The 11583-nt window shown below is 43.5% G+C and overlaps 1 protein-coding gene across 1 annotated transcript; it reads right to left on the reverse strand.

Annotated features, from left to right (window-relative positions):
* Positions 1-1641: 1641 nt before the first annotated feature.
* On the reverse strand, positions 1642-2516 carry LOC114167547. The gene has a single exon (XM_028052649.1). It carries the CDS (start codon positions 2274-2276, stop codon positions 1875-1877), a length of 402 nt encoding a protein of 133 aa, XP_027908450.1. The 5' UTR covers positions 2277-2516; the 3' UTR covers positions 1642-1874.
* Positions 2517-11583: the final 9067 nt, after the last annotated feature.

Below are 11583 nucleotides of genomic sequence, written 5' to 3' on the forward strand. Positions count from 1 at the left end.
GCTATGCAAGATAAGGCTTAAAAGTATTCACTCCCTAGGGAGGAAACTCTCACAAATGGTTGAGACACATAAGTGTTTTACTTCAAAATGTTCAACCCTTTTACAAGACAAGGAACACCCTTTAAATAGGAGTTCATAGGGGTCCTTTAGCAAATACAAAAACATGAAAAAGGATTAACTAGCAAACCCTAAACCTAATGTGAGAGTGAGTCTTGGCCAAGTGAAGGGAGATGATTGGTGGAGGCATTCCCATGAGGATTCTAGGCCAAAAGAGGAAGGAGACCAAGTGACCTTCTAAGGCATAAACCACAAAGGCAAAAGGAGACAAGGTATATGTCTACTTTTGCTTTTGCTTTATGCTTTTTGCTTTCCTCTCTCTTCCATTTCATCCAAGTGCTCCAATCACTAAGTCCCACCTAGCCATGCTCTACTTTCTCTTAATTACCTACAAAACAAGACAAACAAGGATTAGCATGTTGGTTTAAGTTAATCTAATTCATGTTTCATGACAATTCCTATAAATATAGGATTACATTATCACTCCCTATGATCACTTATATTATCAAAATAACGCACAAATTAAATAACACACAATTTGTCATACACAGAACTCGAATCCAAGTGCTCTCACACAAATAAGTACTCTCAATCATTTGTGCTAGTACTTTTCCACATCTTACAAATTAACATCAATTGCCATAAAGGCTCCCACTACCCGTATTTATTAATTAATTATTTATTTAATTAATTAAATTTTGTGGATCTTACAATAAGCGGTCGAAGGTCGCCCGTAACGCCTGAGCAATCCAACAATTGGGATTGAAGTCGTGGGTGGTTGATGTTGCAATCTCTCTGAAGTGAGATTAAGGCCGCTACAACTGAACGACCCAAGGACAAGCGGCTGAAGGCTGCCCGCAACGATCGGACGGTCTTATACCACATTTGCTTTGTCAACAAATAATTGAAAATCACATTGAGATCCTTCTTATTGTGTTCCTTCTTATTGTGTTCCTTGTGATCACCGATCATGACTTGCCATTCTCATGCAGATGTTAGGGCGCAAAACCATGGCCGATGGGGGTCCGCACGCACTGCCTCGTCAGTCGGGTGGCGAAGCGAAATAATTAGACATTTGTAGTTAAAGTAAAACAGGTCAATAATCAAGTTTAAAAAGTAATTGGGCCTCAATTAAAAAAGCCATAATCATAAGTCCACATAGGAAACTATAAATAGAATTCTAAGGTAAGTTGGTAAGGACTTTTGTACGATTAATGATTATCTTGAAGTATATATAGATATATATGTTTCAAATTAATATTACAATTTTTAGGGACCATAATAGTATCCTTCACAGGAATTCATATTCACGAACACGGATAAAATATAAACCACTCTGGTATTTAATATAGCTTCATTTTCAGAACTCGAACGTCTCAAATCACTTCATCTCTGCTAGTGGATAATCATTTTAGAATTCAAGAGACAATTTTACTTTTTAAATCAAGGATATCTAAATTACAGTGAGAACCATATTGTCAATAGAAAGAAAGGACAGTTCGTCATTAATTAAATTCGGGCAATGAACTGTAAGAAATAGATGAACACTGAAAACAATATCAGAAGCACGACGAAGTTGAACTATACGTACAATGTCTTCTTATGAATCAACAATTAAGGTTCACAATACAAAACATAATTTAAACCAATGCAGAATCTCAATTTCTGGTCAAACTCCATTACCAAAGTGGTACTGTGTACAAATGACTAACTTCTGTTTCCTACAAATGAACATGCCAATGGAAACCAATAAAGCATACCATCTTCCCAAATATACATCTCTTGCAAAGACGAACAAATATCAAAAGCATGCATTCTTAGACAGAAGATTCAGAAACTGAGCTTGGTCTCTCTCTAGATGAAGAAGAATGTAAGAACTCAATGCAATCTTCCACAGCTTTGGCACGGTGTGAATCAGTGGGGTCTGACACTGAACGTGATCTGGCCAAAGAGGAAGAAGAAACCTTCGTAGAGGATCTCCTTCTAATAGAAACAACTCTAATCGCACTTACCATTTTTGCTCTTATTTGCTGCAAGAATCTCACAGGTGAAAATTTAGATTCTTTAGCAAATCTGAAAGTCCAACTTCCGGTGACCCTCTTCTTGTTTCCCAAGACTCTTCCACTATCACCACCACCACTTGTTTGCTTGAGAAACATGATTGGTTTCTCATTGAAATCAGGGGTGAAGCACACCTTTTCGGTTGTTCTCAACATCATGAGCTAATATACTAAAGAAAAGAAACTTCACTATTGCCAAAAAACAATAAAAAAAATTGAATATTTTGTATCTATTTTGTTATGTGAGACAGAAAAACAGAAAAGAGACAGAGAGGGAATAGCAGTAAAAGGGGACAATGTAAGACAGTAAGACACAAGATTAGCATGGGAGTGTATATATATAGATAATCTAATTTAAGGAAACAAGGCATAGTAGCTAGCTAAAGGTAAAGGCTAGAGAGAGTGATGTCTCAGGAACATATAATTAAAGACATAGATAGGGATGTTTCAAACTCTTAGCTTCAACTTGGCCCCGAGAACAAACAATCTTTTACCAGAGGTTAAGTGCGTCTGAAATCATTCATCTGTGATATACGTGCATGAGACATGCACACATGACACATGGGCCTATTACGGAAGCAATACATTACCACATTTATTGGGGGTGGTAAGGGTACAATGATTGAAAGATCTGTAGGTGTTGATTTTTTAGGCTATGTTGTCTTTGATTTAGAAATTGGAGTGTTGGATTTACCTGGATATGTGTTGTGTGTGAAAAAAAAAATTAAAAACAATTTCTGTTTGAATAAATCATGAATATTATTTGACTTTATCTAACTGAAAACCAAAATTTACTTAATGAGTATACTAAAACATATTAATTTTAAAAATACTATGAACTTATCAAATAAAACTACATGATGCAAATGAGAAGAGAGAAAAGTATTGAGTGTCCTTTTCACTGAGATCAAGAAGAAAAAAGGGGAGGTTTTGGTCAAAAGAAAAAGTAGTGGAGAAACGAAGAATGAAGGGGAGACAAGAATGAAACAGTTAGAAGTTAAAAAAGGTGGTAATGGATATAAAGAAGAGGGAAGCGATGGATACTCTTCTAATCAGCGTTGCTTTTGAGGCTGCATAGATGGCAGGGTCTACATGCTTTTTAGTGGCTCTTTGGTCTGTTTCTGCAATCTGAAATCTAGATATAAGGGCCCCAATATTATCTGCGAGAAGAGAAAGAGAGTAAGAAGAATCTGCCATGTTTGACCGTGGAGAAAGTGTAAAAAACAGGGTATTGGTTATTCTTAGAGGTTCTTTATGTGTTTTTTCACACAGCTTGAGACATTATGTGAGCTAAATTTGTCGCATTATAGTTCCCACAGTTTCAATTTTATATTTTATTAATCTTTAAATGTGATTTTAAAAAATGAATATTTTAAGTCCTATAACTTTCTAAAGTTTATTTTTATTTTTTTATCAGAAGTTTTCTACTTAAATATCAATATATGCAATGAATATTCTGAAAGAAAAACAAATATCAGAGCCTTCGTTCCTAAGTGTCTGTGGGTTATGTGGTTGCTTAGCTTTAGTTGTGCCCTCTTTGTTGTGTTTAGATGAGTTCCAGTCTAATCCAGTTCCTAATGGTTCTTTCTGTGTGTCCAGTGATATGGCACCCCCTCGTGTAGCTCCTCCTCAACCTTCCCAGGGTGAAGGGCAAGACCTTGCTAGGGCGATCGAGGCTATGGCTGCAGCCTTGACGCAACAGAGCAATGCTATGATGCAACAGCATGAGGCGGCGATGCAGCGCCAGGAAGCCTCTCTAGAGCAGCAGCACTTCATGATGCAGCAGATGGAGGCTGCTAGGCAGGCTGCTGAGGATGCGCAGAGGCAGCATGTGGATGCTCTCCGTCAGTTAGGGGAGAATGCTGCTGGTGCGCCGATGTATGGTCCTCATCCCCAACCTCCACCCCCTGAATGGAGTTTGGAAGACTTCTTGAAGCACCAACCTGCCAAGTTTGATGGCAAGAAGAGTCCCGACCAGGCGGATCAATGGATGAAAGATATGGAGCGTATCTTTGACGCTAAGAGATGCCCGGATGAAAGCAGGCTTGCTTTCACTGTCTACATGCTCACCGGAGAGGCTGAGCATTGGTGGGCCAGCATGAAGCTGGTGATGGAAGAGAAACATGAGGACATCACATGGAGAGCCTTCAAGAGGAGGTTCCTTTCAGAGTACTTTCCGGACAGCGTGAGGTACGCTAAGGAGGTAGAGTTCCTCCAGCTGACACAGGGGAGCAAGTCAGTGGCCGAGTATGCCGAGCAGTTCAAGCATCTGGGACGTTTCTACACCATGCCGCTTGATGAGGAGTGGCGCTGCAGGAAGTTTGAGAATGGTCTCAGAGGAGACATTCGGCTGATGGTAGCTCCACTGTCCATCAAGGACTTTGCGGCCTTAGTGGAAAAGGCCAGGGTCATGGAGCGAATGAAGGTAGAGGTGGAAGCTCAGCAGCAGCAGCCACAACAGAGAGTTAGTGGACCATCTGGGTCCAGGCCGAGGATTGAAGAGAAGAGGAAGCCGTATGCAAGACCTCATCCACAGCTGCAGGGATCTGGAGGTTTCTCTTTTCCGCCCGGCAGGATACAGTGTTACCATTGCGGAGGACCGCATGCGAAGAATTTCTGTCCACAACTTCCAGGTTTTCGCAGATGCAACCTATGTGGCAGGGTAGGCCACTTCGGCAGGGATTGTCCTTCTAGGAGAGGGGCAGTAGCACGACCCCCACCACAGACTTCGAGTCAGAGTTCAGGCCAGACTCAACAGAGAGGAGGAGGCAGCAGGCCTCAGGCTACAGGCAGGGTCTTTGCGATGACTGGGTCAGAGGCGGCAGGTTCAGGTAACCTTGTTATTGGTTGTTGTGTGATATCTGGCAAGTCCTGTTGTGTTCTTTTTGATTCTGGAGCGACACACTCATTTGTGTCTGAGTCTTGTGTGCGGGAGTTGGGTCTGCCGGTGTGTGAGCTACAGTTTGATCTAGTGGTATCGACTCCGGCATCTGGGTTGGTTAGGACTTCTTCTGTGTGTTCTAGATGTTCAGTTGAGGTAGAGGGGCGCGTATACAAAGTCAATCTTATATGCCTCCCTCTGCAAGGGTTAGATGTGATCTTGGGAATGGATTGGCTCTCTGCCAATCACGTTCTCATAGACTGTCGGGAGAAGAAGCTGTTGTTCTCAAACTCAGAGGAGCCTGAGTTGTTGTCTTCTCATGGGGTTATGAAGGAAATCCGGGACGGTGCCCATTGCTTCATGGTCTTCGCCAGAATAGAAGTTGAGAAAGAGGAAAGGATATCAGTGATACCGGTGGTCAGAGAGTTTGAGGATGTGTTCCCTGAAGAGGTACCAGGTTTACCCCCTAGGAGAGAAGTTGAGTTCTCCATAGACTTGGTACCAGGAGCCGGTCCTGTGACGATAGCTCCTTACCGCATGGCGCCAGCTGAGCTGGTGGAGTTAAAGAAGCAGATAGAGGAATTGCTTGAGAAACAGTTTATACGGCCGAGTGCGTCGCCGTGGGGAGCGCCTGTCTTGTTGGTAAAGAAGAAGGATGGCAGCTCAAGGTTGTGTGTGGACTATAGGCAGCTGAACAAGCTAACTATCAAAAACAAGTACCCCTTGCCGAGAATAGATGATTTGATGGATCAGCTTCATGGGGCGTCAGTATTCTCCAAGATTGATCTTCGGTCGGGTTATCATCAGATTTTGGTGAAGACAGAAGATGTTGAGAAGACTGCCTTCAGATCCAGATACGGGCATTATGAGTATGTTGTCATGCCATTCGGTGTGACTAATGCCCCGGCCTTGTTCATGGACTACATGAACCGGATCTTCCGTCCGTTTTTAGATAAGTTTGTCGTAGTCTTCATAGACGACATTCTCATCTACTCCAGAACGCATGAGGAACATGCCGAGCATCTGAGGATAGTGCTTAGCATCTTGAGGGAGAAGCAACTGTTTGCCAAGCTGTCAAAGTGCGACTTCTGGATGAGAGAGGTGCAGTTCTTGGGGCACGTTATATCAGCTCAGGGTATAGCTGTGGATCCAGCCAAAGTAGAGGCCGTGATACAGTGGGAATGTCCCAAGACGGTGACTGAGATTCGGAGTTTCGTGGGTTTAGCTGGCTACTACAGGAGATTTATAGAGGGGTTCTCCAAGATAGTGGCACCCTTGACACAGCTAACCAGGAAAGATCAACCGTTTGTATGGACTGATAGATGTGAAGAGAGCTTCAGGGAGCTTAAGCAGAGACTGACGAGTGCTCAAGTGTTGGTAATCCCAGATGTGAGTAAACCCTTTGAGGTTTATTGTGATGCCTCTCATCAGGGCCTTGGGTGTGTCTTGATGCAAGAAAGGAAGGTGGTGGCTTATGCTTCAAGGCAGCTGAAGGTTCATGAGAAGAACTACCCCACTCATGACCTAGAGTTAGCAGCGGTGGTTTTTGCTTTGAAGATATGGAGGCACTATTTGTATGGTGCACAGTTCCGTGTGTTTAGTGACCACAAGAGTTTGAAGTATCTCTTCGATCAGAAAGAGTTGAATATGAGGCAGAGGCGGTGGATAGAGTTTCTGAAGGACTACGACTTCGAGCTTCTCTACCACCCAGGGAAGGCGAATGTGGTTGCGGACGCATTGAGTAGGAAGACGGTGCATGTGGCGCACTTGATGATGAAAGAGATGGAGTTGCTTGAGAGTTTCAGAGACATGAAGCTACAGTTTGAGTTGGAGCCGGAATTCATTAGGTGTAGCACCTTGGTCATATCTAGTGACTTCTTGAGCTTAATCAGAGAGAGACAAGCAAGGGATGTTAGTCTACAGAAGGTAAAAGAGTTACTGGGGACAGATCAGGCCAAGGAGTTTGCCTTGGGCAGTGACGGTGTGTTGAGGTTCAGAGGCAGAGTTTGTGTACCGGAGGATGCTGAGTTGAGGAAGTTGATCCTTGAGGAAGGACACAAGAGTCGTCTTAGTCTGCACCCTGGCATGACTAAGATGTACCAAGACCTCAAGGAGAACTTTTGGTGGCAGGGCATGAAAAAGGAGGTTGCACAGTTCGTATCGGCCTGTTTGACTTGTCAAAAGGCGAAGGTGGAGCATCAGAAACCTGGTGGGATGCTTCAACCCTTGGATATTCCGGTGTGGAAGTGGGATAGCATAGCCATGGATTTTGTTACCCACTTGCCTCGCACCGTGAGAGGACATGATGCTATATGGGTAGTGGTGGATCGTTTGACGAAGAGTGCTCACTTCTTAGCAGTGAATCTCAGAATGTCTATGACCAAGTTGGCTCAGCTCTACATCCGAGAGATAGTGAGACTTCATGGAGTGCCCTCGAGTATAGTTTCCGACAGAGACCCACGGTTTACATCCCGGTTTTGGCAAACCTTACAGGAGGCTTTGGGAACCAAGTTGACTATGAGCTCAGCTTATCACCCTCAGACCGATGGCCAGTCTGAGAGGACGATCCAGTCACTAGAGGATTTGTTGAGGACTTGCATATTGGACCACCTGGGAGCTTGGGATGAAGTGTTGCCTTTGATAGAGTTCACCTACAACAACAGTTTTCATGCAAGCATTGGCATGGCGCCATACGAGGCTCTTTACGGCAGGAGGTGTAGGACTCCTCTTTGTTGGTATCAGGATGGAGAGGCAGTGTTGGTCGGACCCGAGTTGTTAGCCCAGACCACCGAGAAGGTGAGGATGGTGAGAGATAGGATGTTGGCTTCGCAGAGTAGACAGAAGGCCTATGCAGACCGTAGGAGGAGGCCGTTGGAGTTTGCAGCAGGAGATCACGTGTTCTTGAGGGTGACCCGAACCACGGGCGTGGGAAGGGCTCTCCGCTCAAGGAAGCTTTCACCCAAATTCCTTGGCCCGTATCAGATCACGAGGAGGATTGGACCAGTGGCTTATGAGATAGCCTTACCCCCGCAGTTAGCGAACCTTCATTCAGTGTTTCATGTGTCACAGCTGAGGAAGTATGTATTCGATCCGGCTCACGTGTTGGAAGCTGAGGATATCCAGGTCAGGGAAGATCTCACAGTGGAAGTGCCACCCATCGCTCTTGAGGATAGCAAGGTTGAGGAACGTCGTGGAAAGACCGTCAGTCTTGTCAAAGTCATCTGGGATCGGAGGACAGGTGACTCGACTTGGGAGTTAGAGGAGGACATGAGAAAATCACACCCGCACTTGTTTGTCTGGTAAGTCTTTATTTTCGAGGTCGAAAATTTTCTTGTTGGGGAGAATGTAAGGCCCATTTTATTTGTTTTTGGTTTCAGCCCTAATGTAGGTGGGCCGCCCTTGTAGTTGGGCCTAAGGCCAGCCCAAACACCTATACCCTTAGGTCTGCCCTAAACCTAAGGGGTACCCTACACTCTTCAGAATCCCTTGTCCTTGCCTTGGGCAGCAGCCGCCGCACACACTCATCCTCTGCTAGGGTTCCGACGATCTGCAGATTTACGTCGACTTGGCCGTTGTTCTGTTCACGTAAGTCACCCCCCAGCTCGCGCTCTTTCCTTTCATGGTTTGTGTCCACTGTATTGTTAGGGTTTGGTAATAACCCGCTCCTTCTTCTGTTCCGCCGCTCAGTTTAGCTGCTAAACGTCCTAGGAGCAGTCTACCAGTCGTTGCGCGGGGCGGAGCGTTTTGCTAGCTTGAACCCCAGGTACGGGAAGTTAGAGTTCTAATTTCGAGTCCTTTTTGAGCTGTTTATGAGTTATTTGTTGTCTGTACGGTTGGATCTGTCGTTTGGAGGTGTGGGAGTGCTTTGCATGTGTGGTTTGGTTGGTTTTCATGGCTGTTTCAGTGAAGAACAGTGGCGAGACCTGCTAATCTCGCCCAAGCGAGTCAATCTCGCCTAGGCGAGATGAAACAGGGAGATCTCTGCACGAGATCTCGCCCAGGCGACTCGCTCACCTTTTGAGCGAGTAGGCCACTCGCTCAAGCGAGAGGGATCTCGCTTAAGCGAGATCCCGTGATGGCCACACACTTGTTTTTGCCCTCTCGCCTAGGCGAGGGGAGGCTCGCCTGAGCGAGACATCTCGCCTGAGCGAGACCCCTCAGCCTGGGCGAGATGCTGGGCGAGGCCGTGCTATGTTTTTGGACTTTTGATGTTCCCGTGTGATCTGTTTTGACTGGGAATGATTGTGTGATGATGTATATGTATATAATGGAGCATGAAATGTATGTTTGACATGATTCATGAATTGTGGATGAATGAGTTGGTATGAGACTTAACATGCGAAATAAATGGGTGGTTTGAAATTAAAAGAACATGGTGTTGTCATGAGATGAGACCCCAGACTCATTGGGGTGGTATTGATCAGAGGTATGAATTCGAGAGGCGATGCATATGAGGGCTTAATTTCAAGGGTTGATATGGGATTGAAAAATATAATTTAATATTCTCTTAATTGCTGATGTATGAACGTTGGTCCGTGTCAGCGTATAATTCCTTGGGGTCTCTAGGTGAGACCTCCGGGGTTGCGCTTCAGTGGTCGGGACGTAATTCCATGGCCCCTGTTAGTGGATGTTCATGGTGGTGCCCCATCTGTATAACTAGGTAAGGATTCAAGGTAAGGTTGCATCCTGACGCTCCGAGGAGTCAGTTAGTCTCACTTAGAGCGGACTGACTCTTGTGGTGGGAGTAGCAGGAGGCCTGAAACTCATTTAAGGGCTAACCTTGTGGTGGGAGAGATTTGATTTATTGTAACACTGGTAATATATGGCTCAGGATCGAGCAGCTCAGGTTCGAGCAGGGGTACCCACACAAGTGCAAGCATCCGCTGAATCCGACCAAGTTATACGTATCCGGATGAGTCGAGTCGAGTCGTAGTGTAATGGATGAAGAGTCATAACATGTTTGGTTGCTGTGTGAATATGAGATGATGAAAATATGTTTAACTGCATGCTTTATGTTGTTTGGCTCTAGCTTACCCGTTTTGTTGTATGTTTGTGATGTATGTGGTTGTTCTCCTTGCGATGATCATCAACTTGGGTTGATGGGAGCAGATGGGCGAGTTCCTCGTGGTCAGCAAGGGAGCGGTGATCCAGTAGCTTAGCCATCTGGGCTGGAATCGTCCTCGTGTTTGTTTAGGGCCACGGCCCATGTATTTCTTTCCGTATTTCTACACTTCAATCTACGTGTACCCGTATATCAGCTTTCCTTTATCGGCATCGTGGTGTGCCCAGTTTCGTAGGGGTAATGTTAAGGAACCCTGGACTGCGTTGTTATGCTTTTATCACGTGACGTTTCCTTTAATTTTACGTATTAAATTAAATGGGACGTTACAACAAACATATAATAGAATGTTTAAGAAAATTGTAAAATCAAATTAGATAACCATCTAATAGATTTCTAATTATAATTTATTTAAGTACAATTTTTAATAGTGTTTAGAACGAAAAAAAATAAAATGAACTTCCTTTTCTCAAATTCCATAGTCAAAAAAATAATTTTAAATTTGGTTGACAAATTTTTAGTTTCAGTTGAAGAGGTTAAAACATATTTAAACATTTTATTGAGATGAGAATGCGATTTCATAATTAAGGAACATCAAATGTAATTTTTTTTTCTATAGTAACATTATTGTCATAAAGGTAAAGGAAATTATCCAAATTCCTTTCTCCCGGTGATGTATTGTTCTTTTCCATAAAAAACGAGGTTTTGATTTATTTTCGTTGAACGAGGCTTCAAGTTTGGTGTATTAATTAAATGTCGTGTAAATGAGGCGAAACTACTAATAAATGAATAATGAATAGTGGAAAATGGAGAAAGTTGGGAACGGATTCCCTGGCTTTGGGGCGAAATGCAGCGAAAATTGTTCAATTAAACTGATGCTTCAGATTGTGCCACGTCTCTTGGATACAATTTATTTATCTATTTCTGTACCGTACCTGACCAACTTAATTATATAACTAACAACGAACAACCCCACATATATGCCGGAAACAATTAAGGTACACGGCCCGGGCTGGCATAAACCTAAACCGGCCTAAACTCATAACAAAGGTCGCAAAAGGAACGACCAACCTAGGACAGTACACGGACAAGGATGACATAAGCCAACCCAGGACAGTACACGGACAAGGACGACATAAGCCAACTAGGGAAGTAACCAGATCAGACTATCGCTGTCGTTGGGCGATCAAATTACCACCACTTAACTTTAGCAACTTCAGTATTGCCAAATTAGTAGTGAACAAAATAGTTAGGGTTATGATAACCCTGAGTCGTCTCACAACGAATACGGAATTGATCTCAACTATTTGATTCTTAAAAATGCAATTAAAACTAGCAATTATAAAAATAGGGGGTTTTGATATGCAAAGAAAATGACACGGAAGATTGTAAACACAATAATAGTAAATAGGTCAATTTCACTGCTTTTTCTAAATAAGATTCTTCATTGGTTATCTAGAGATTATTGTTAAATTAATTATTGTTGTTGATTTACAAATCAATCAATGTAAAGACTCAATTCATTT

The sequence above is a fragment of the Vigna unguiculata genome, chromosome 10 (assembly GCF_004118075.2).
Source record: "Vigna unguiculata cultivar IT97K-499-35 chromosome 10, ASM411807v1, whole genome shotgun sequence".
In the NCBI taxonomy this organism is placed as follows: domain Eukaryota; kingdom Viridiplantae; phylum Streptophyta; class Magnoliopsida; order Fabales; family Fabaceae; genus Vigna; species Vigna unguiculata.

Coding starts and splice junctions, on each gene's coding strand:
- LOC114167547 (XM_028052649.1), bottom strand. CDS start 2,276: ATGATGTTGAGAACAACCGAAAAGGTGTGCTTCACCCCTGATTTCAAT.